This window comes from Nannobrachium achirus (genome assembly GCF_963921795.1).
Source record: "Nannobrachium achirus genome assembly, chromosome: 1".
NCBI classification, from domain to species: Eukaryota; Metazoa; Chordata; class Actinopteri; order Myctophiformes; family Myctophidae; genus Nannobrachium; species Nannobrachium achirus.
The window spans coordinates 9,349,747-9,375,964 of record NC_137810.1 but is presented as its reverse complement, the minus strand read 5'-3'; the positions used below and the strand labels follow the sequence as shown (position 1 = coordinate 9,375,964).

Below are 26,218 nucleotides of genomic sequence, written 5' to 3'. Positions count from 1 at the left end.
AGCGGTTTTCACCGCTTCAAAAAAAGGAGGAGGGAGGCCACTGTCCAGTATAATGCAAAAACAAGTTGTAATGCCTTCAAACAGCTATTTTCTCAGGGCAGCATTGTGCTGCCAGAGGAAGAGTTATCATAATGAAACGCCTGCTTGCTACTGTATGTTCAGCGTTTCAATTTTCTCACCCCCCTCATTCAACCATGGCAAGAAACATCCTCTTAGTGCCAGCATCTAGAGTGAGTTGGGAATCTGCCTTTAGCAGCACTGGTCGCACCCTGGAGAATCGTCGAACATGTCTCAGCACTTCAAGTGTGAATGCCAAAATGTTCCTTAACTGCAATATGTGAATGTGTAATGATTTTAAAATGTTAGTTATAGGTTTTTGTTGCCTATATTTTGTAATTTGTGTAGACCTAGGGCAGGCTATACTTCGAGAAGAGGTGCAGAGTGCCCATGCTTTAGCCTCTCTAAGTGACTTAAAACTGACCTTAAGTTGTATTGCCTTGGGTTGGCCTGTTAGCTCTGTGCTTAAAAGTGTGAGAACCACAGAATATTTTCGTGGAGAGTTGCCAGTAGCTTTAACTTCCTTTAGTTTAATGATTCAATGAAAGCAATTGCACAAAATATGCTCTCACTCGAGTTTTCAGGCTTTGCACTAATGAAGGCCTATTTGTTTTCTATTTGCTGGCTATCAATAAACAATGTCTGACGTGAACTTGTGTGGTTTTGTGTGGGGAAATCCTCAGCATGTAACTCAGATTGTGTGTAGTGTGGCCTAATAAATAAATGGTCCATTTGGTTAATGTAAAATGTACATTGAGGATTCAGCTGCAAGACTTGTCTCTATAATCATGAAGTGTTAATTTGTCAAACAGGTCCGTTGTTTCATTAATTCTAAGTCCACATTTATTTACTGTTTTACCGGTTTCCTATGCGTTTCTTTTTTGTCTGTCTGGGCGGGTCTCGGAATCTTGGAAATAATCGGAATTCGGGACAATTTTCAATGGTCCAATTAGGGTACGGGTCCTTAAAAAAAGTCGGAAGAAGTGTTACGGGCCATTTCAATTCATCCATTTCATCTTTTCGGACCTGTGAAGAGTTAGCCTAGAGGGCGGAGCCAAAGAGTACACCTTCCCTATGTCACTGATCACATGACCCCAACATTTCAGTTCTAGGAAACACAGAAGGGGGGACGGGGGACCTTTTTCTTATTTCCACACAACCGCTCTAAGGTATATTATGAAATGGTTCAATGTTGAAAACGGGTGGTATTCCCCTTTAATGGGCTACAGTGTAATTTGTGGATCACCAGTGCTTGTTGGCCAGACACTGGTTGACCACCTCCAGGATGTGAGAGTTCTCCAGGGCCGCCGCCACTCTCTCCTTGTCGGCCAGCTGCTTGTTCAGGTCCTCCTCCGTGTCGTGGGTCCCCGGGGCCACGCGGACGTCCACCTTGAAGCGGTCGGGTAGGGAGCGCCGCAGGCGGACGGCCACCGACAGGCCGATGAGCGTGGCCATGCTGCAGTGGGGCACGGTGGGCGTGAAGCCCACCTCCACCGCGCTGCCCGCGTCGTCCACCCGCACCATGGACTGCTCCACCACGCCCAGCTCCTCCAGAGACAGCTCCGGGTGCTCCGGGTCGGCGATGGAGCGGATCAGGTCGAAGATCTCCCTGGCATCGATGGGGTCGCGCACGCCCTCGTCTTCGTCGGACGCCGTCGCGGGCCGCTCGTCGGACCGCTGGAACACGTGAGGGTTGGCGTTGTTCGGCTGACCTTCCATGGCCATCTGGGATTATGAACTTGGTTCAACCTCACTCGACTTTTACTTTGTGCAGAACCGGTGGCCTGATGTAACGTTACGTGACACAGGATCTGCTCCATGACGCCATCTTCTCCATAATATGGGAAGAATTTAACCCAATCTGTTCTGCATTGATTTCCAGTCTAAATCTACATTTGTTAGCTTCATAGCATAATTGCCTAACTCATTTTTAATGTTTTCAGGAGAGACAAAACATAAATGAAGGCAGATAAACATTCTACTCTATTCTCTGATTCATCGGCAGAACTCTAAGAATGCTTGTTACATTCAAAATCATTTCTATCAATAAGTCAAGAACTCAAGTCAAGAAGTTCACTTAACCCATTTAGGCCTAACCTATAGTTAGGCCTAAATCAGAAATTAGCCTACAAAAACAAATATGTTGCTACATACTGTACATGTACTGTAAGCAGTGTTCACCTATCTCTAGAGTAGATAGGAAAAAATGTCTTTATGTTATAATGTATATATATATTGTAGACCATGCTGTACTCTGTCCTCAGAAATGTGTGTTGATCGTTGCTGATCGTGTTGCCATTAAACATGTTTAATCCATATTCCCAGAATATTGCCTATATCAGGGTAACAGATTATTGGGTATACCCTGTACATTTTCAGTATGTAAAGTTACTTTATATTAAAAATATCAGGTTAGGGGCCACCCTCTGTATTGTCTGATGGTGTCTGATGTATTTTCCGGTATTGATATTGTTTCTGTAGTTATTTTGTTGTAGTGGTGACAAAACTTTTTGTATATGTTTTAACCACTTCCATGTATATATTGGTTATGGGTGCATCTCTCCACTCCGACATGTCTCCTTTCCGACATGTCTCCATTCCGACACTAACCCTATCTCTCCACTCCGACATGTCTCCTTTCCGACATGTCTCCATTCCGACACTAACCCTATCTCTAACCCTAACCCTAAACCTAACCCCTATGGGAGTGTCGCCACTCCGACAATAAGAAGTCAATTTCGGAGTGGCGAAATGTCGGAATGGAGAGAGCCTCCCATTGGTTATAACAAATAGCAGATCTACTAGCTTGTACATCTGCTATTGTTGACTTTTTTAATATTGAAAATGTTTGGAACAATTTAATATCTATTTATTATTTATTCATGAGCGGTGCTAACCGCTCCTACATATGTCCGTAGTACAAACTAATGTCACACGAGACAACGTCATAGAAAGTACCCAGAGACCAACATCACCACATCTGATGTCACAGACAGAACGGCCCATACAAGGAGATATGCACGTGTGTCATCTGTGAAAAGTACACCTCCTCTTCTGAGGGTCCTGGCACTGAACAGATGGGGGTCTGTGGCCAAATACATACAATTTAGGGGTCCTCAAAAAAGTTTGAGAACCACTGGCTGAGAGCATGCACTTGTGTTGTCTGTGTTTCTCTCCCTCCTCTACTACTTCTCCCTCTTTCCTGGAACCCCCAGGTCCAACTCATCAGTGAATCATCGTCCCATTACCCCCAAGGCTCTCTTCACATCACATCACTGGCTTTGGTGATGAAGTCATCATCCAGTGCATTATCGGGGTCATCAAAGTCAAAGTTGTCGTCGAGAATGGCCTCGAGGTCAGGGTCCATGTCCAGAAGTCCCACATCCTCAGTTTCAAACTCCTCAGTTTCAGACGGAGGGAGGCTGACGGTAGTAGCTTCAGGCATGGCCTGCTCCATACACAGCTCTTCCTTCTCTGTGCGTCTCTCTAGGAGGTGCGAGGGGTAGGCCGCCACCAGCTCCTTCAGGTGCTGCATGTCGTCAAAGAACACGCCAAAATGCCTCTGCTCCTCTCGTCGCTTCTCCACGTCCACCCGACCGGTGGGCCGGAGGAGGACGTGTTGGGGCGCCGTCTCGGCCGCAACCAGCGGGTCCGTCGGACTGCCGTGGACCAGTTGGTAACTCACTGCCGCCTTCTTGTTAATGAAGGACTTCTTATTTCGAGGCATTGTGATTTAATAAGGAGTTTGCTTGATTTTAAGAAGCTTGTAAACGGCACAAACTATGAGCTGCTGTATACCTGAACAATAATCTAAATGAGCAATCTGTCAATGTCACACTGTGTTCTCCAGCTATCCCGAGAACCAATCCACTTCAATGTTGTCGCATGAATCGCCTGGGGCCAGAAGTCTGTGAGCAGTCAGCAGTTGTTGGGTACTATATATATATCTGCAAATCTCCATATATGTCTTTCTGGTGATTCCTGATGTTATCAATATTACATAATTATACTGACATCATATTCGGACAACACAACGGGTACAACGGGTAGATAAGGCCTACTACCCCTTCCCTATTCTGAGCATATTGGGCCCGGTGAAAATAACAAATCTACAAAAACAAGTCCCCCACCCCCATGTATGTACTGTATGTACATATGTTCCCCATGTTCAACTGTTTTATATTTTGACACTTGCTTTGGCAATGTAAACATGTTTTCTCATGCCAAAAAAGCTCCGTTACATAACAACGTTAAGGGGTAACAGAATAGAAAAACGAGTTAGTTTTGCAATATAGTAGTTTCGTTAATAGTTACCTTTTTCCAAAATAATTACGTTAATTAGTTAGACCTATATTTCCCTGATCTTTCGGTTGCCACAAAGGAAAAAAAACAATCCACCTGACACATTTGCGCTGTTTCCTGAATGAATGAACTCGGGTTACACTGCGATAAAAGAGAACTGTACACTTGCTCGTGTTTTGTTTACAATAATTTACAGTCGCACGCGAGGCATGGCAGGGCTTGAGAGAAGACGGAGAGGTTGCCCTTTAGTAAGGCTGTGTAAGTATTCACGCAACTTTTGGAATTTACTGGTGGTGAAAGGAGGCGATCAACGTCAATGCAAATTATCCATGTTGAATCAGGGCTGTATTAACCATTGGGCCGCTGGGGCCATTGCCAGGGGCCCTTGGCTCTCAGGGGCCCTTGGGGGAACTGGCCCGCGTGGTCATTGACAATTTACAAAAAATTAAATGTATATTTTAATCAAAAATCAAATGTGTGGGCCCCTCCTTTGTTGTCTACGGGTTAGGGTTAACCCTAACCCAGCCCCCCCCCAAGATGCTCTCAATCTCAGCTGAAGAAATACGTGGATTCCTTCACCTGCTGGAGATCAAAAGCTCCTGTCTGGGGCACTTTGGCCAGCAGCTGCGTCAGCCTCCTGTACTCCACGTACTGTATGTTCTTCATCTCAGACAGAATCCCAGAGCAGTATTTGTGCAGCAGGAAGTTGGACAGCTCTTGAAGGATCAGCTCACTGTGCAGGGCCACAAACTGCTCCCGACAGACCTTGTTCATGATGTCCACAGAGGGGGCATGGGTCTAGAAACAGTCATGGACTGAGACGAATGTCAGGCCGGCACTGTAGCAATGCAGAGCAGTCAGCATCATGTGTGTTGAGTCTAGAGAATGAATGAAGTTGGGGGGGAAGGCGTTCTTCTGTTTCATCGTGTCTGGTCTCTCTCTGGAATCATTGCACACCTGGAAGGAGATCGTCTGAAGGTCATTCTTCACCACTACGTTGCGTTTGCGGTGGTAGGGCTGGATGACGGGCAGCCGTAAGGGCGTCAACCACTCCACGGCGCGGCCCGTCTTGGAGATTAGCCTTGCGCTGTCTGTCAGCCAGTCCTGGATCTCTCTGGTCCCTGTAAACATCTCCTTCAGGCCACTGAACACCTGACGCACCAGGTAATGAGACGCTTCCCACACATTCTCCTTGGGGAACTCAGCTATCTCCTGCAGCCTCTTCTCTATCTGAAGTCTTCCCCCGTAGCGCGTGACCCCGTACACCACCGTCATCACCGTCTGTTTGACCACCTTCCTGCTGATGAAGCCCTCCAGGATCTGGGCGATCTTCAGCCCCCGCTCTGCATCTTGTGCTCGGAACTCCTCCACCTGTTGTGCAACATCACTGTACACGTCCTGGGGCACGTCAAAGGGCATGAGGTTGACAGAGGTGGCACCGATGACATCTCTGCCCAGTGCTGCATAGTGCTGGAGACCATTACATGAGCCGTCTTGGTGGACAGGTAAGTGGGAGATGAATTGAGTTGGATCAGGGGATCTCAGAACCTTGGCGATCTCCATGCAGCAGCCCAGGGCCTGCCACGGATCATCTGCATTCATCCACCACTTCTTACCATTGAGAGGATTGTCAGCGGAGTCCAGTATGTCGTCAATGATAGAGTTGGCATACTCCAGCCTACCCTGCAGGGAACTCCTCTTCTTCAGACCCGTCAGGTTGACCAGGTGGATCTTCAACCAGTCCAGGCCTCTGGGCCCCAGGGGTTTACCCTCGGCAAACTCCAGGACGGCCCGCGTCACGTCGCTCCCCAGGTGGTTGAAGTGGGGAGGACATGGGTAGGTGCGTCCCCGGAAGTCCATGCTGTGCGGGAACCAGAACACCTTGTCTCTCATGTGATTGGCAATGGACAGCTTGTAGAGGGTGGCCATGTGCAGGCTGTGCATCTCGCTGCACTTCTTCCGTGCCTTGATTGCCTCCCTCTTCATGTGTGACTTCTCGGCGGCGGTGTACGTCGGATCGTTGTAGCGGAAGTGCGGGATTTTGGGGGGCTCCGTTGATGGGGCGGGAATGTCCAGCTTGTCGCTGCCCCGGTCGTTGAAGATGGAGATGATGATGTCCAGCAGGGGCTTGTTGACCCTCCAGGCACAGTTGCCCAACTGGTTGATGGAGTCGAGGACGGCGTGGAGGTTCTCGCACTTCTCCAGCAGCGCCTCGTGCTGGGTGGCCCCGTCCACGGTCCGCATCAGCTTGGTCGGTGACAGCAGGTACGCCCCGAACTTTGCAGAGGTCCAGGGCACGGGAGGACACAGCATGGGCATCACATAGGAGTCAAAGGTCAACCTGGTGGACTCTATGGCCCGCTGCTGAATCTGGGCCAGGATGGGGTGGGGCTTGAGGAAGCCAACCTGTCTAATGCTGCGGAAGGTGTACATATGGTAAAGGATGGGTATGAGCTTCTTTTCGTGGGCTGGGTTAAGAATGTCGCTGTTGATTTTGAGGTTCTTGACCATCAGGTCCAACAGGCAGATGCCCAGCTCCAAGGTGACAATGTTTGGCCAGTGGGTCTCATTCCCACAGAGCGTAGGACCTGAGCTATGCTTCATCTCCAGCTCACACCAATGCTCCCTGGGCAGGACGTTGTGCTCCTTGGTATCTTTAGCGAGCAAGTCTGTGTAATCACTGTAGACAGTGCCCAGTTTTTCCACCAACTTGTTGTGGATCTTGTGTCGGACAGTGTATTTGTTGTAGACCTGGAGGCCCAGATCAGAGGCAAGGATCGTCAGCGACTCTCCACTGGCATGAAGTTTTGCCAGACTCTGTATCATGATATCAACGTATTCCCTGTCCTCTAGCACACAGAGGAAGGGGTAGACATTGATCACTTTGTAGCCCTTGATGTTGTTGTTGGTGTTGAGGAACATCTTCCTCTCCCTCAGTGCCTGAAGGAGCTCCTTACACCACCGAGTCCGCTGCTCTGCCAACAGCTCCCTCATCTTGCTCATGTCTTCGGTGACAGGCTTAAGAGCCTCTACTGAGTCAATGGTGAGGTGCAGGCCTGTTCTATGCTGAGCTGCTGCCTGTAGCGCTCCCGGAGCTCCTCCTGGGTGAAGGCCAGTTTGGGGTACCTGTGGTTGGTCCTCTGGGTGTAGAAGTCCTGGACCAGCGGTGGGGGGGAGCAGGGGGTGATGCTGCTACTGGGCTGGTAGTCTGGCTGGACTCTGTGGATGGCCCTCAGCACCATGTCCCTCTCATCCTGGCGGAACACACAGCCACTGAACAGGTCGTCCACAGACAGGCCGTCCTCCTCCATCTTGCGCAGACACCTGCTGATGACTTATGTGGAGCAACTGGGGTTGCGGCCCATGCACTCCAATGCAGCAGAGTAGGATCCCGCGTCAGGCTTCAAACCAGCTTCTTCTACCAGGATAAACACGCAGCCTATCTGATTTAATGTGCCCTTTTTGGACCAAATCGTCATCACAATGTTATAGAGCTCTATGTTGAGATGTTTGCGGCGGTTTGGGCTTCTGTGCAGGCTCTGCAGGAAGCTATGTGCCTGCTCAACATGTCCATTGAACACACATGTCTCCAGATAGGAAAGGTAGCTCTGCTGGTGGTACCTGTGCACATTTTGCTGACTGTCCCCCAAGGGGTCCACTGGGTTGGTCGAGGATGTCAGATGACTGAGCTGAGCACTGATCTTCCTCACCAGCTCCTCTACCTCGGCCAGCTCCTTGGGGTCAGTGAGAGACTTGCTCTGGTCCTGTACACTAGAGTCCTTCCCTTTTTTCTTTGTCGAGGCCTTGGGAGTTGCTGAAGCTGTTGCTGATGCAGGAGAAGCAGAGGCTGCAGAGGTGGATATGGTTTTGAGCGATGTAGCAGGGGGCTTCAGGCTACCTTTACTCTGTTTAAATGTTGATGGTGGTTTGTCCTCAATGTTCTTTGGAAGTTTCTGCTTTTTCTTTGGTTTGTCCTCAACGTTCTTTGGAAGTTTCAGCTTTTTCTTTGTTTTGTTCGTCTCCTCCTTTTTCAGTTTTTCCGTCCAACGGCCGTGCGGCGAATATGACATTTTCGATTTAGGTGATCTTTGAGAATCAGACTGTCCTGATTTAGGGATTGCAGGGGTAAGCCCTTGTGCAGATGAAGGAGTTTGAAGAAATTGCACCTTTGCATGTTGGACATCTATAATTCCATTGGATTGGAGTTGCTGTATCCTTGCCTCAAGCACATCTAAAAGCTGAGACTGTTCAAATACATGTTTCTTCCCTTCCACTGTCTTTTGTAATAAAGGTGAAAAATGTCTTCGTTGTAAACACCAGGGAGTATCTGATATGAGCCTTTTAACATTGCTCCGGGTCGTTAGACAGTGCAGACAGTAGTAGACTTGAGCTCCACGAAGGACACATGATCTCTCGAATAAACTGCAGTGATTGAGAATCTTTGAAAAGGCACAGATTCTGAGTAGTGACATGCTGACATAATGACCGTGCTACTTCTGATCACACTCGGCTGCCATATTGCCACCGAATGTCTGTAAGACTGTCGGCATGCTGACATCACTGATACTACACAGTGCCGCTACCATGGTAACAGCCTCATGCCGAAACAATGCCCAAACTTGGAGATGAGCATAGTGACATCCACCATGATAACAGTCGCATGCTGGAACAATGCCCAAATTCGGAGATGAGCATGGTGACATCCACCATGGTAACAGCCGCAAGCTGAAACGATGCCCAAATTGGGAGATGATGTCCGCCATCTGTCTACATGCTGACATCACTGATAATAAACAGTGTCACCACCATGGTAACAGCTGCATGTTGAAACAATGCCTACATCACAGACAGGCATTGCACAACTGGACAAGTGGATGTCAATGGTGACTGTTCTGCCAACAGGGACAGCTGGGTTCTCCAACATTACTTCTGAGACTCCTACATTCAATCCCTCACATACTGTGCATATCCCCCGGGCACATGACTAGTATTAATAAAGGATAAAATAAAATAAAAGTCCATATATGGGTATTCCCAGATGATGCCCTAGATCAGGGTTCCCCAATAGGCGGCCCGTGGGCCATTTGCGGCCCGTGGGGGGCTACTGTCTGGACCACGTCGTTGTCGGGTGGAAATCTCGTATCTCCAAATGTGTACGTTCTTTCGCAAATCATACAAGGCCGCCGCACAAAAGTAGTACAGCAGATCTACAAGCACACAACGCCGATCTACAAGCACACAACGCCTCGCACCGCGAGGCGTTGTTTGTTTGTAGATCGGCTGTTTTCATTAGTTCATAGACAAATCTGTGCTCACACACTAGGGGTGTAACTATATAGTAACTGAATGGAAGAATCTATTTAAATTTGCAATGATCTACTATATCGATAAGCAATAGCATATACCGCTTTGGCTTTGTATCATATCGGTATCGTTTTACAATGCAGATAATTGGTATTGAATCATTTTGCAGTGCAAATAATTGTTTATATGGAAACTGACGAATTTGTGCCTTGTATTTAGCAATTTTAAGAGGGAAAATAACAATTAGGGGTTTAATTACTAGCTACGTACTCTTGGTCTATCGATACACATGTGTAATCTCCAGTGTTGTACCCGAACGCGTTCAATGAACGATTGTTCATGAACACGTTCATATTTTGGGCGAACGTGAACTGAACGTTCTTTGTTTTCGCTTGATGAACGATATTGTCGAACGCGTTCATTCTGACGCCCGTGAACGGCGTTCGTCGGCATTCGACAGCGGTTCATGCGGCGGTCCGCGCCTCCGCGGTCGTCTGTCCTCTCGTCTCTCTTTTCATTCACATGTTCCAATAGCACGCACTGCACGCAGCTCCTCGTGAACGTTGATATGCGGTGCTGTCTTCAGCTGGGTGGGTGCTTCATCACATGAAGCACTGTGAATCTCCTCCTCGTTACGTCTCGGAGTCGCAACTCGCAAGTAAAGCCTGACTACTTTGTCATATGTGTGTTGCACAGCGAAAATAGCTGATCTGCAAGCTCACAATGCGTCGCATCCACGAGACAACGTGAGCTTGTAGATCAGCTATTTTAACCAACGCGGAAACATGCTGTGCGCGAGGTTTAGAAACTTCTGCCTTCAGCCCTTCACAATAAGGGTGCAGGAAGACTGGGCACTGGGCACCTAAATATTGTGGGCACCTCAATGTTAAGTTGGATGAAATTATTGCTGTGTGTGGTTCTATGTGGGCTGTGTCAATAATTTTGACAAATAATAGCTTGCAACAACGTCTAAACATTTTTTTTTTTTTTTTTTTAATAGCCAAAAGTATAAAAATATTATGGTTAAAAAAAGAACTAAAAAGAACTAAGTTAGTTCATTTTGGGGAACCATGAACTTTAGTTCAAAATGTAGAATTATGAACTATGAAATGAACTAGTTCATTTTAGAAGTTTTGAACTTGAACTTGAACTAGTTCATTTTGAAAGTGAACTTTCCCAACACTGGTAATCTCATTTTCTCTGTATTCATGTCAAGGTGCGGGCTTGTCCATATGTATTGTAATATAATGTCCAAGTACTGTACTGTTGCTAGAGAATCACAGTGTTTACTTATTTATATCCATAATAATATATTTCCCCCTGAAAACAAGCACTATTGACACGTTTTCACACAGATTTAATGTCTTGGAATTATTTAACAATATAGTAACTATTTAGCAATCAATATAGTAACTATTTAGCAATCAAATTGTATCGCCATGTATGAACCAATATCGTCCATGTATCGTATTGTCAACCATACGTATCGTGATGTGTATCATATCGTTGTTAAAATGTATCGTTACACACAAAGTCTGATGTAGAAGTGGTTAATACCGCTCCAAAAATAACCTCAGGTCTGCAAGGATCTGTTTCTTCTCTCTTCAGACTTTCTCTTTCAATATTTTTATTAGATTTTTAGACTTTTTTGAACAAACAAATACATTATTGGGACAAATGCATAACAATAACAATACATAAATAAATAAAATATAACAGACAAAATCAGACTCTTCAGACTTTGACAAACACATTAACCCTCCATCCTCCTCACTGCTTCAATTTGACCGAGAGCCTCAGTTTCACATCTCTACGGAACACCCTGCTCAGGTCCTCTCCGGCCTCACGGGCCATCCGCGCCACCGTTTGGCCGGCCGCTCCAATCACCATTCTCGCGTGAGTGTCCTTTGCGACGTACAGTTTTACGGCTATAATCAGCTCTCCGTTTGCTCCATCTTGCCAGAGGTCAATGGACTGTTCCGTGGCGTAGGGGACCTCCTGAGGTAGATGTTCCAGAAGCTTCTCTCTGATGACGCCCGTGCAGACGTCCTCAGGGGTTTGGTCAGTCAGAACGTCGCTGTGGTACTGCCAGGCCCCGGGTTTTGCAGCGGCAACCAAGTACCTCTTAAGAGTCTCAACGTCCTCCCTGTCCAGGGAGGACAGCATGAAGACTTCCTTAAAGCCATGCCAGCCCCGCTGGGTTCTCAGTGCCTTCAGCCGCTCTGTGCAGAGCCCAGGCTGGGTCTCAGTGTCATCGAGGGTCAAGTCTGGAGGTCCTGCGTCCCAGACTGGCCTCTTTATTGCCCAAGGAGGCTTAATCGCAGGCTTGACCCGCAGCCTGTGTCCATCCACCACTCCGCATGTCAGCTCTGCTGTGATTTCCAACAGCCTGACCTTACTTTTCAGCAGATCCACCTTGTTGAGCACGAGGATCGCGGGGATGTCGGGGTGCTGAGCCAGGCATCTGATGACCTCAAAGTCAAGTGCATTGCACGTCCACCTCTCGGCCACGTCCACCATGATCACAATAAGGTCAGCTTCTTTGACCGCGTTCCAGGGATCCACAAGCAAGGACCTCTCCAAGTGGTGTCTTTTGACCTTTGACGGAGTGGTCAGACCAGGAGTGTCCAGTAAAACGATCTGTGTAGCTTCCTCTGTTAGGACGCCAAGAGCCTGTGACCGTGTAGTGTGCACTTTCTTTGACACAGCAAACACCTTTCTGCCAAGGAGCTGGTTGGACAATGTGGACTTTCCAGCATTCGGGGCACCTATTATAGCCACTCTCAGAATCCTTGAGTTCTCAGGCTGATTTGGAGGTCTCAGTAGAAGAGCTAGGTGTTCGCAGCGTTCAGCTGGAACTGAGGCTTGGTCGTGATGAAAGCCGCCATCTGTCTCTGCTGCTTCACCTGCCGTCAGTCTATTCAAAAACGCAGCTGATGTAATAGAACAGGCAGGAGTGAAGCTAAAACCACTCCCCCCTGCGCTGCAGGCGGCAAATCCCATTCTGACATGAGATGACACATTTACATGTCGGGTAGAAATTACTATCGCTCTGGAGATGCAGGTCGATTTTCTCAAAATCGCCCTGAAAGCCATTTGTTACAACAGTAAGGTGTTTGCCATGTATACACAATTTCAGCAAAACCTCTTTACCTAAGCACATAGCATTTAACAAGGATATACGTATGGAGATTCCTTATGGAGGTAGGAAATACAGTGCTGTGTCAATCCCAGCAGTTGTCGGATACTATATAAATCAGCAAATCTCCATATATGTCCCTCTGTCTGTGTCCCTTTTATGCCCATATATGGGGATTCCTGATGTCATCAATATTGCGTCATATTATAGACGTCATAGACTGGCATCTAAGTACTCTGACACAATATAGAACACAATCCTTCTCTGCCCACTGTTTGCCCATTATGACATTCCCATACATTTGGTGAAAATAACAAATCTACAAGCTCCCACAGCATCACAATATGTTGTGAGCTTGTAGATTGACTTTATTTGGTGATGAGATTCCGTGTGAAGGGAAAAATCACACACCTGCGCAAAACACGACGTGCATATCTCCTTGTATGGGCCATTCTGTCTGACATTAGTTATCTCCATGCATGGAGTTCCGTGTTCATACATATACACAAAAAGCCAGACATAGGAGCGGTTAGCACCGCTCAACAAAGGAGGTAGACCCTTGCATAATTTTGCAAATGTTATGATTTGGCAGCCTCCCAGGAATTAGGTCACCATGTTGCATTTCAAAGGAAGAGTACTCAACGGTTTCACAGAGAATTATTAGAATGTGGTTCTATCCTGTACTTTTTTACTGAGAAATATCCACTCCCGGGGCTGATGGGAGATCTTTCCGACGATGCTCTGGTGGAGGTATCCGTTGTAGAAGTCTGCTGCTGAGAGCCTTTTCCTCAGGACCAATGTCTTGAATCCAACCCAGCCATCCTTACAACGCACAGCCAAGATGTTCGGTTCTTTCTGATAGCTAAGAGAGCCAGGGATCGGCACATGTCCTTGACCCGATAATGAAATGTAGCATTTTCCTGCAAAATCCAGAAGTTTAATCGTCTTGCCCATCCAAACAGTTCGCAACGGAATCTTAGATTCAATGGCACGAAATAGGCGATCAATATCATCACAGGTCTGCTCCTCCCACACTAACCAGCTTATAGATAGATTAATTTTGGGGGCTGTTGTTGCACCTATCTGACTTTGCTCCTTTTTATTTGAGATTCTCTCGCAAAGTGTCTTCAAAGTGTCCACCAGTAGATGAGCACCCTTGGTGGCCAGAGAAGCTTCGAGCTGATCAGCTGTACATCTATCAGGAACCTGATAGATCTGTTGGTGGAGAATGGGGCCGACGTCAAACCTATTGGGGCGTATCTGCATGATGGTGACTCCTGTGACCCTGTCCCCGTTCAAGATGGTATGGAACACCGGGGCTGGACCTCGCCACCTCGGGAGTAGGCTAGGGTGGACGTTCAAAATCCCATATGGAAACTGCTTGATCAGTTCTTCCGGAAGTAAGGAGCCAAAGGACACCACCACTCCGACATCAAACCGGCCGCTGAGATCCCCTGTTGGCCAAGTATGGACAGGAACCTGGTTCTGGCGAGCAAACTCATGAACTGGGACATATCTGGATAATGTGACAACTTCAAGTGTCTCCACTAGTCCGTCATTAGAACTCCTGCTGAATGAGAGGAGTTTAAGGGATTCGACGGAAAAATCATCTGTTCCAAAGAACAAAATCCTCCAAGGCGGTCCTGAAGTTGAGTGACATCTACTGGCTAGACATGCTGTACTTTGTGTCCAGTGTCTGTGCTGATGGGCGGTGTTTCTGTTACCACACAGTCCAAATGGCACAAGTTTCCGTATGCAGCGGTTGAAAAAACAACCAAACATTTTCAGGGCAACCTGCCTTGTTTCAAGACCATTCCACATAACCGACACAGCACTCTGAAGCTGTCGAGGTTTGGAGCTTTGCCCAAATATGGAGATGAGTGATGTCAAGGTTTGGAGCTTTGCTACTACTAGAAGCTCCCTGATGTCATCAAGTTCATGCCTGCTCAGCAGAAGGATATAGGCTATAGCCCCAAATATGGAGATGTCATTGTCATGCCCCAGACTGATTAATTTAATGTGCAACATTGTTTTCTCACTCAACAGTAAACAAACTCAACAGTAAACAAACCAACATGTTTAAGTGTATAGAGGATATCTACACATTTCTAAAGTGACAATAAAATGACTTTTTAATACTTCTAAAATGATAAATTAAACATTGGCCAAATTGTCAAATATTAGAGGCAGAAATTGTGAAAATAGCAGATCTAGAGGCCATTTCCCCTTGAGCTAAAGTAGCGACCTATGGTCCCAATGACTTACATTACACATGAAGTCAATTGTCAATTGCCCATTGTCCCGCCCAGTCATAGCCAGTGGATATGGAATATTATTGTTCATTGTCCCAGGCCCATGTTACATAAATCCACAACGTTTAATGAAAATCTGTCCAGTAGTTTGCCTGTTAACACATAGACAGACCTACATAAAAGCAGTGCCTAAAACACATGTTTTTGGAATTATAAAAATAAATTGACCGTTTTTTCACTGGCATAAAGTGATTCTTATTCGGGACACATTTAACTTTCAAAAAACGCTGAATGCCTACTTTTCCTCAAAAGAGTTATACAAATCGAAATGGTGCCTAAAATTCATGTTTTAGGCCATGTTGGCAGAGGAATTATAAAAAGAACTGGACCCCTTTTTCCACAGGCATACGGTGTATTCTTATTTGGAACACATTGAACTTTCAAAAAATGCTGAATGCCGACTTTTGCTAAAAAATGCCTACACAATTCATGCATACTGAGAGTTATTAATATTCACCGTTGACAATGCACCGACTTAATTCTGAATTATTCACAGAGTTGCAGAGTCGATCCAACGGAGAGCTAACCTTCCTGCGATCACCAACCAACCGGCCAGTCTGGTGCTCCAGACTAGAGAGAAGCGTCCAGCAGTAGGCTAAAGTCAGCAGCACCAACCAACTGCCACCATGGGTCAGTGTTCTGGCAAACAGTGCGAAGCCCGTCCTGAGTCACAGCTCATCCAGAGGACTGGAGCTCCACCGCTGTACACAGCACCTGCACTCAGCCAGGAGGCTGAGGTTGACGAGGGGTATGGCACCTTACGCAGTGGTAGTGTGTGCTCGTCGCCCATTCCTCTTGGCACTACTGGAGATTATGTAACCCCATCTCATGGTCTTCTCTGTGTCAAAGTGTAAGCCTCAGATAGCTTAAGACGGAATAAAAGGGAGGTTCTCCCATTGCTCCACTTCCTTATAGTGATGCGTTTCCTCTTTTAACACTCCAGAAAGAAGGGACATTGCTCCACTTCCTTATAGTGATGTGTTTCCTCTTTAAACGCTCCAGAAAGGAGGGAAAGAGCACTTGGGTGAATGTGATTTGACGGTGAAAAAGAGGGAGGGCCATAACGTATTGAATACATTAATATGCATAAAGTAGGAGGGTCATAACTCATTGAGGACGTGGATAGTTAAAGAGGGCGGGTCATTTCTTTGAAACCAAAACAGACAAGCATGGCTGAACGTGAGCCACAGATGTGGACGATGTTGCTGGCCTCATTTCAACAGTGGAGGACTACTCGCCACCGTCTTCACCCATACCGTCAGGAGCCGAATCCGACTCAGACGAGCAGGAGCTGGAGGAAGATGAGCCAAGAGACCCAGAACATGAATATTTTCCTGTCCATGGCGTCAGGCCGTACATGTTTGAGCCGTGTCCCCCTCGAAGGGGACGGAGGTGCAACCGCAGAAGCAGCTGCTGATGAACCTCACCCACGAGAGCATATTGATGTGTCCATCTGGTAACGTGCCATTCTAACCAATCATTTGTTTAGCTATTATATCAGTGTTGCATTGAGTAGATAATGTTACTGTCCATCAACACTTTCATAATTACGCAATTCTTTAATTGGCGTTCTCAGCCGGCACTTAATTTTATGCACTTTTTAATAAACGTGTTTACAAGAACTTCAAAGCCTTCCCCAACGTCTGACATTGTTTGGGGTCAAGCACATCACATCAAAGGAAAGACTCAAATCACCTGTCCAAACACAAACAAGCTGTCTCAAATCAAAGAAAATCACATCACATGACCACAACAATCACCAGACTATAAAAAGCTGTGGGAACGTTGGCTTTTTGTGGGAGTAGGAGAATTGCATTGTGCAAAGTGAGAGACAAAGACAGATTGAGATTTTGAGAGAGCGGACAGATTGAGAGATATTGATTGATTGAGAGAGAGTGTGAGAGATCGAGAGAGTGTGTGTGTGTGTGTGTGTTTGAGGGGAGAGAGAGAGATAGGGAGAGAGAGAGAGAGAGCTGAGAAAGTTTGAGAGCGGTTAGTATTTTTTAATCTTTTTTGGACAAGTGAGTATAGATCTTTTTTACAAGTAAGTTTAGTGAGTTTTTGTTGTATATAGTAGCCATAGTAGTAGTAGTAGTAGTAGTAGTAGTAGTTGTAGCAGTTATATTTACCTTTTGTATAGTCCATCCATAGTGTAGTAGTTTGTAGTTTGTAGTAGTAGTAGTAGCTAATAGTAGTAGTTGTAGTAAGATCCATAGTGTAGTTGTTGGTAGTAGTAGTTAGTAGGCTTTGTAGCAGTAGCCTAGTGTGAGGTCTCTCACAATGCCGAAAGCTAAAGCAAAGAGCAAACGCCCTGCTCGAGCTGATCGCCTCCCTCCCGGGGCCCCTGGAGATGCCCCCATTGGTTCCAGCATGGATCGTGGTGGTCCGCGCCAGCGGACTATGGACTGCTATGTGCGGCAGCGCGTTGCCCGGCCTCGTCCTGCCTTGCCTGATGCGGAGATCCAGGACGCCGTTCCTGTCCAGGCTGTCCCCCTCCCCCCGGAGCGCCCAGTGGCGGCGGTGCCTCCAGTCCCCGAGCCTGTCGCCCTTCCACACCCCGACCGCGCTGAGGTCCAGCCAGAGATCTTTGCGGATCTCCCCGAGGCTCCGGACGAGACGGACGACGAGGAGCTGTTGGCTTCGGATGGTGAGGAGGAACCAGAGCTGCCATTTAGTCCATGGGCCATACGAGTTGTCGGTATCAAAAAGGTGGCAAAGGTTACCATGCATTTTTGAAAAGCTCTATATCTGTAGATTATATTTTGGTATGATAACCCTTTCTTAGACACAGCTAAATTGGTGTTATCAGCCGCTAGAGTTGGTGTCCCATTAACTTTACATTACAGGAAAAAAAAGCTAAAAATGTATCTGCTTTAAGTAGCATAAGAGGGGTCAAACTAGGGGGTTTTCATGATGCTGAAAAGTGATGACTCATCACTTTTCATCACTAAACCATAGTCTTGTGGGACAGTTTTTAGCCCAAGGAATGTTTTTTGTGCAAAACAGATGCTTGCAATGGATTCGGCATCATGAAAACCCCCTAGTTTGACCCCTCATATGCTACTTAAAGCAGATTCATTTTTTGCTTCTTTTCCCTGTAATGTAAAGTTAATGGGACAACAAATCTAGCAGCTGATAACACCAATTTAGCTGTGTCTAAGAAAGGGTTATCATACCAAAATATAATCTACAGATATAGAGCTTTTATAAAATGCATGGTAACCTTTGCCACCTTTTTGATACCGACAACTCGTATGGCCCATGGACTAATTGTTGTGTTCACCCCCACTGCGATGCAGCGCGAGAGCCACCCAGGCTCGGCAGTATGCAGAGAGCCCGTTCAACTCCCAGTCTGACCCATCCAGCGAGATAGATCTGGAAGAAGAATGGTTTCCGAGGAGGGATCTCAGGGACCCTAGTGGTAAGGAGCATTTTATTGTATTTTTATAGTTTTATCGTGTTTTATTCTAAAAGTAACGCAGCGATGTGCATTCTCTCTTTAGAGAGACACGCGTGCACGTTGCTCGTATACAGTCAGACAAGCAAGCAGCGACCAGTGCATTCTCTGAGAAACGCGTGTGCGCGAAGCCTACATGTATATGCAGTGAGAGAGATGCGTGTGCGCGCTTGTGTGCACGTTGCTCGTAAACACAGACATGTAGCTATGTCTCTCTGCACTGATCACGTAAATGTATCACGCATACACTCTCAGAGAGAGGGGGGGAGGGAGAGAGAGATTGTATTGTATTGTGTACACTTGTGCTTTGGCAACGTAAACGTATGTTTTCTCATGCAAGCCCACTGAATTGAGAGATGTGTGCGCGCGCGCGTGCGCATGCATGTTGCGTGCTCGTGTGCACGTTGCAGAGAGAGGGGGGGGAGAGAGAGAGTGATTGTATTGTATCGTATTGTGTACACTTTTGCTTTGGCAACGTAAACGTAAGTTTTCGCATGCCAATAAAGCCCATTGAATTGAGAGATGTGCACATGTTTACTTTAGCAGAACTATTTCTAGAGACATGATGGGGATGTATATAATCAATTGATTGTGTGCACATGTTTACCTTAGCCTAACTATAACTAGAGACATGATGGGGAAGTAAATAATCAATTGATTTAGTGCACATGTTTACCTTAGCCTAACTATAACTAGAGACATGATGGGGAAGTAAATAATCAATTCATTTAGTGCACATGTTCACCTTAGCATAACCATAACTAGAGACATGATGGGGATGTAAATAACCAATTGATTTTGTGCACATATTTACCTTACCATAACTATAACTAGCCCATTTGACATTTTGTGATTTCAGCTACTGAGCTGAGCCAGTCACAGTCGAGCTCATCTTCCAGACCACCTGTTGGCAGTTCCAAGAGAGGTAAGGACAACGTTTCTCATCACACTTGCCACACACAAAAATATATTGTATGTAACAATAATGTACCCCCTCCAACATTAGTTTTTATTATATTTTGACACTTGCATTAGCAATGTAAATGTATGTTTTCTCTTGCCAATAAAGCTCCTTTGAATTGAATTGTAGAATTGAATGTAGTGTAAATACATGTATTGCCTTATGTATTTTTTTCTATAATTTACAGGGCGACAGGCAATGAACAAGCCTGTTCCTTCTGCTTGGTTTGCCTTGGATCAAGAGCCTTGGGAGCCAGTAGAGATCCCCTTCACAGCTGTCCCCGGCCTTCGCAACCGTGCTTTGGAGCTCCAGTCGGATGACCCGGTGAACTGGCTCGAGCTAATCCTCACAGATGTAGGCCTATGCAGAACAGACCATCCCAACAGTTACCAACAAGCCAGCGTCCAGAGTCCACAAGTGGAAACCTGTCAATCTGGAGGAAATCAAAAGTGTGGTTTGGCTCCTCTTCCTGACTGGCATCATCGTCAAACCCTACCTGGGAAAGAATAACCGCGTAGTCAATCCATCCTGTGCTCTGAAAAGAGTGTGAGCAGCCTACCCATCAGACAGTTACACCAACTTCAGGCGGCCTCCACTCCAAAAAGGCTGTCTCCACACTAAATGATTATATCATTTGTTTTTCACTAATAAATAGCAAAGCTCAAATTCAATTGTATGTAAATGTGAATGGTGATAAGCATACAATTTGGTGTGGCTGGAAAATAGCGTTGTTTGAGTTTAACTCATGTCTGTTTCTCCAGGGTTTAATAAATGTTTTTGTGTTGTTTTCAATGACATATTGTCTTTCAAATTCTCAAATAGTAATCTAAAGGGAATTTAATATGTCTGTGTATCATGTTAAAAGAAGGCACCGGTGTGTCTCTATGGAGAATGGTATGAATATCCTGAAGATTCCCCCCAAGACGCCCAGGCCTATGAACAGGTAAAGACTCACACCATTTTATTTTCTCTAAACTGGTTAGTGGTCACTGTGTAATGTATATCTGTCATTTCATTAGAAAAGCTTCATTAAGGTCCTCCTACTAGGCAGGGTGTCTAATTGCAAAATTCAGTTGAAAGGATGGATAGTTCACAGAAAAAATGACTTTACTTTTTTCAAAACAGCAGGCGATCCTCTGTAAAAAAAAATAAAAAATAAACGTCACAGCTCTGTTGATTGGCTTGAGTGTCGTGTCTCCGTCTGCCAGTAGAGTTCAGAATCTGTGCGTCCTCTCGGCCAATCAAATGATGGGAGCGGCACACCAAATTTGCATTCAGAGTTATTAATATTCACCATTGACAATGCACCAACTTCATTCTGAATTCTTCACAGAGTTGCAGAGTCGATCCAACGGAGAGATAACCTTCCTGAGATCACCAACCAACCGGCCAGACTAGTGCTCCAGAGAGAAGCGTCCAGCAGTAGGCTAAAGTCAGCAGCACCAACCAACTGCCACCATGGGTCAGTGTTCTGGCAAACAGCGCAAAGCCCGTCCTGATTCACAGCTCATCCAGAGGACTGGAGCTCCACCCTGTACAGTGTACACACAGCACCTGCACTCAGCGAGGAGGCTGAGGTTGACGAGGGGTATGGCACCTTACGCAGTGGTAGTGTGTGCTCGTCGCCCATTCCTCTTGGCACTACTGGAGATTATGTACCCCATCTCATGGTCTTCTCCGTGTCAAAGCGTAAGCCTCAGATAGCCTACAGCACAGTGTGCTCTGTGTCAAAGCCAGAGCCCAGTCCCCAGTTAGCCCATGCACAGCACCACCCGTGCTGATATTGGAACAGCGCATCCACGCGGGAGAGAAACCCTTCCCCTGCGCATATTGCAAGAAGCGCTTCACCGTGTCTGGGGCTCTGAATATGCACGAGCGCATCCACACAGGAGAGAAACCGTTCGCCTGCACTGTTTGCGACAAGAGCTTTGCCTGTTCAGGGGACAGAAAGAAACACCAGCTGGTCCACACGGGGGTGAAACCCTACTGCTGTGAGCAGTGCCACAAGGGCTTTACCCAGCTCTGCAACCTGCAGCGACACCGCCGCACGCACGCGGGGGAGAAGCCCTACGGCTGCTCTCGCTGCAAAAAGAGCTTTTGCCAGGCGGCCCACCTCAAGAAGCACCAGCGTGTCCACGACGGATTAGCAATCTTTGCTGTCGAGCCCTAAGAAACATCTAATGGCCCATGGTCTGATTGAGTGGACTTTATGTTCTGTGCTGCGCTGCCTCCGGTGTTGTGACCGTCCTTAAAGGACAACTTTAGTTTCTTACAACAAGGGTTCATGTTCTAGATCGTGATTAACCCATTTAGGCCTGAACACATTATTACGCAATGTTTTATGCTTTAAATATTAAAACATAGCAGACAAACAAGCTCACAGCGCAGCACCGAGTGCCGCGCTGCGAGCTTGTAGATCTGCTTTTTTTTTATCGTGAAAATTAGAATTTTGACCCGATTCTATAAGTGTTTTTTTAATCCTTGGTGTAAAATAGCGTTGTTTGAGTCTGTTCCTTTTATTATTATAATATATATTTTTTCAATAACATATAGGCCTATATACATTTTCTTTCAAATTCTCAAATAGTAATCTAAAGGGAGTTTAACGTATCAAGCACATGCTAATGTTTTACGGCTTTTCCAAATGGCATGAAGAGCCAATCCTTTTAGTGGTGTGCCCTCGACTTTCATTTATCAAGGATCAGGTACAGTCCCTCAATAGCATAGGGATATTAGCAAAATTAGCAGCAAAAAAGTGTAGCGTCACGGCCGGGAGGCGAACACCGGGACCCCGATTTGCCAGGTATGTGCGCTGACCAGTCAGCCAAAGTGCCAGGCACGTTGGCGAGAGCCAACGCACATACCGTATAGCCTACAGTCGTCCACGCGCGCCGGCCAGGATCTAAGATCGACTTTGAAACCGGGGGGTTCAAGCGCAACTCAGGGGGGACAGTCGTCAACTACCAGCCGGCCAGGTCTACAACGCCGTGGAATAGACGGACAACTCCGCCAGTACCTATTTGTACCGCTGCCACCAATGTAGCGTCACGGCCGGGAGGCGAACCCGGGACCCCGATTTGCCAGGTATGTGCACAGCGACCAATCACACGGCGGAAGTCCCCACCTCATAGAACTGGACGGAGGAAGAAGCAAGAGGAAGAGCAGGTCCTGTCACATTGACACAAGTGAAGACCCCAGTTGGTTTTAAGGAGCATAGAGAATGCTATGAAGACTGATGATCCCTTCACCTGGCTGGATAGATATAACCATATTAAAAGCCATTTATTGCACTGATCCAGTACTCCTTCACCCACCAACTAATTCGCCATACAGACTTTATATAACAACATGCCTCATTTAAAAGGATATGGACCTATGTTTCTCAATAAATGCCTCATTCATATTGCTATGTTGCTATTAAATCTTTACTGGTCTATGAACCCAATGTAAGGGAGGCTGGAAGTTAGAGTTTACTGTATATTGTTTTTAGTTTGTCTTTTTTTTGCATAATGTTTGTAATTGTGAAACATTGGCAATGGCATAGCTTAGATACGTCCATGGAGCCTGTTTTTTGTTTGCTGGTTTTCTCAGTGGAATGCAGTTTGACAAAATGATTGTTGCACACTTGCATTGGAGTGAAAGGTCAAAGTCGTCCTCCCCCCCCCCCACCCCACCCATTATAACTTCCTCTAAGTTTGTGAACATGTTTAAATACCTGGGTCATCAGAGATGATCTCTGTGACGATGATGTTGTGCAGCGCCAGGGATGTAAGCTACATGGGCAAGTCAACATGCTGGCACGAAAATGTCATGTGTGTACAGATGATGTCAAAATAGCACTTTTTAAAATGTATTGCACTCCAGGTGGCATATAATGAAGCTTTTGAAATAGTTTTGAAATATTTGTGACCAGTAATGTACCCACCTTTCATGCTGTATTGAGGAATTTTATGTTTAGATTTATGTGCAGACTTATGGAGTCTAAAGAATGTTTTAATAATGGCCTTGAAGGGGATCACAAAGAGTGATGCAAGGTAAACATCTTGCTTCTGGAAACAATGGAGGCAATGTTTGTATTATGTTTTTAATTGAGTGAAAGCAGTCTGATACTGTGTATCTTTGTTGTTGTCTGTTTTTGTATATGTTTTTGTATTATGTTTTTATGGTGTCTGAAATAGAGTTTATCATCATCACTCCTGAGGTTCTGGACAGGATGGGAGGTTGTGTCCAAACGTATCCTCGCATTCCGAACCAATGTCCATCTCCGACATGTATCAGTGTCCTTGCCTGCCATTTTTCATCGGTTTTGTTTGCCTTTGTCTTTTAATCAGTTTAGATCTGATGGTAATAAAAGCAAGCAAAAGTAATTACTTGCTCTCATCACAGCAGATTTTTGAGACGCTGCCTGGCTGTGGCTGTGGCTGCCTGGCTGTGGCTGTGGATTTTCTGGCATCGCCTGCTTGATCACAGCTGATGAATGTTTGCGGGCGAATTCGGGTGATGCTCAGAGCTGGAGAGCCCCCCTTTTTTTAATAAAATATTTTTTTTTTGTGATTTCAGTCACAAAAATAAAAAAAATCGTTGGGTGATTTGTCACTCAAAACTGTTAGGAAAAAAACAGAGCTGGTAAACTGGTAGGACACCTCAGGAAGACCCCACTGAGCCGGAACACATCTGGGAGGGACCACCGTTCCGTAATGGTTGCAGTTGGACTCCAGGGGTTCAGACCGATCTCCGTTGACTGAAAGATCTTCATGCAGTGATGCTGCCTCTGAGGCCTGGACCTATGGGCAGTCTTGATTTCGTCGACTAAAACTATGACGAGAAATGTTTTCTTCACTGGCGAAAAATAAATAAAAACTAAACAAAAACTAAGCTGTGGTGACTAAAACTAAGACTAAATATATTGACAATTTCGTCAACAAAATAAAAAACCAGACTAAAACGTTAGGGAGGGACTGATGGAGAAGAGAGTCATTTTATGTTTGGTTGCTCTCAGGTGTTGCGTGCTGAAAATAGCAGATCTACAAGCTCGCGACGCGTTGTGAGCTTGTGGATCGGCTATTTTAAGCACGCAACCAAGTGTGAAATCAGTCTTTACGATGCCATCAAAGCCTGCCAAAATACATTTCATTTGACCAAATCAACTGAAGATTTAGTCGCCTAAAATCATATGATATTTAGATGACAAAAATTTGACTAAAACTAAAACTTTTCAGGTGACTAAATTATGACTAAAACTAAATGACACTTTATTCAAAAGACTGACTAAAACTAAATCAAAATTTGCTGTAAAAAACAACACTGCTTGCATGACATGTTGTTTTTCATGATATTCATCTTTGTTCCCTATGATACATGACGTAAGAGCCAAGATGTCTCCCCTAGGCCTGATAGCTATTGTTTATGGTAAAACTTGTCCTTGTTAAAGGACCTGATGTAGGCCATCTGATGGCTGAAATGTCGCCGAACTTTATGTTTTAAAACTTAATAAACACTGTGGAGCATCGGCTGTTGTACGGACTTCTATTCCTTTTAAACCACTTGTCCTTGTAACATGACAGTTCAACCATGGTCTCACTCCTTGTGCCCATGGCAGACAGACAGCTGTAGGCTTACCACAGGCCTGTGCTTCATGTAAATTTCTCCTGTCCACTCATGTATTAAAGCAGTGGTCCTCAACCTTTTCAGGACAGGATTTTAACTGGGGACCCCACACCCCGACAAGCTTGCTAAATATTGTGAGCTTGAGGTCTGCTAGTTTCAAAATTGCTATAGGCCTATTATATGATCTTTCCTTTTTCTATAGTTTGTTTATCACTTTCATTTCCCATGACTGATTTGACCCAGAATTCCATCGCATGGGACACTGCATGAATGGTATAGGTAATATGATTGCAATCATCGATCTGTTAGGTTTTTTATCTTTTCATGTTCATTTTTTGTTGTGAATTGTGTTGCATAAAGTTATGTCACGGATTAAACTTCTCCATACATTTCTAGAGGGCTTCAAAGACTTGCTTGACGACACTACATGTTACTGTTGATTTGCATCGATCATGTATAGTCCTAGACTAAAAATATGTAACATCACAGACAACTAAAAGCCTGACACACCAACTAAACTCCAGCACAGCATGTGATTTGCATCAATCATGCACTTTGTCCTGGACTAAGAAATATGTCAAAACAGTTAGGTAAGAGCCTGACACACTGGCTAAACTACAGCACAGAATGATGACCACAACATGGCAGAGACAGCAAGGGCAGCTTTATAGACTCTTGAGCTCGTCACCAAACCAGGCTCAGCTGGTCATCACAGGTGATGACACTCACACCAATGATTAGAGGAGAGGAGAGGAGAAGAGAGGAGAGGGTGTGTTACAGTATAGTCTATATTTTCAACTCTAGTGTAACTCTATGGAGTCATCTGATGATTGATGAACATGTATAATTCTGATCATTTCATGTTCTACTCCGATTGAAATCATGAACATGAAATAATGTCCAATACTAGTCCCGATGTCCCAAACCACAGTCGAAACGTAACCTATGTCAACTATGCCTAAGCGGTTAAACCTAACCTTATTCCTAACCTTAACCTCAGTAAAACCGTGCCTAACCCAGAGGTTATATCTAACCTTAGCCTCGGTAAAACCATTACAAGAATAAAAGAACTGCCCCAG

The 26,218-nt window shown here is 45.7% G+C and overlaps 4 protein-coding genes across 4 annotated transcripts; all 4 read right to left on the bottom strand.

Annotated features, from left to right (window-relative positions):
* Positions 1-1,299: 1,299 nt before the first annotated feature.
* On the bottom strand, positions 1,300-1,782 carry LOC308285973 (cytosolic iron-sulfur assembly component 2B-like; the record flags this gene model as incomplete). The annotated part of the gene is made up of 1 exon (XM_080726927.1): positions 1,300-1,782. The coding sequence occupies one exon, from the start codon at positions 1,780-1,782 to the stop codon at positions 1,300-1,302; it is 483 nt and encodes a 160-aa protein (XP_080583053.1).
* Positions 1,783-4,908: 3,126 nt separating this feature from the next.
* On the bottom strand, positions 4,909-8,429 carry LOC308285964 (DNA-directed RNA polymerase, mitochondrial-like; the record flags this gene model as incomplete). The annotated part of the gene is given in 4 exon segments (XM_080726913.1): positions 4,909-5,157; positions 5,161-7,406; positions 7,409-7,694; positions 7,698-8,429. Coding segments are annotated over 4 exon segments (3,513 nt in total).
* A 3,004-nt stretch (positions 8,430-11,433) lies between these two features.
* Positions 11,434-12,666, bottom strand: LOC308285955 (GTPase Era, mitochondrial-like; the record flags this gene model as incomplete). The annotated part of the gene is made up of 1 exon (XM_080726902.1): positions 11,434-12,666. One exon carries the CDS (start codon positions 12,664-12,666, stop codon positions 11,434-11,436), a length of 1,233 nt encoding a protein of 410 aa, XP_080583028.1.
* Positions 12,667-13,462: 796 nt separating this feature from the next.
* LOC308285949 (methionyl-tRNA formyltransferase, mitochondrial-like) lies at positions 13,463-14,623 on the bottom strand (the record flags this gene model as incomplete). The annotated part of the gene is made up of 1 exon (XM_080726890.1): positions 13,463-14,623. One exon carries the CDS (start codon positions 14,621-14,623, stop codon positions 13,463-13,465), a length of 1,161 nt encoding a protein of 386 aa, XP_080583016.1.
* Positions 14,624-26,218: the final 11,595 nt, after the last annotated feature.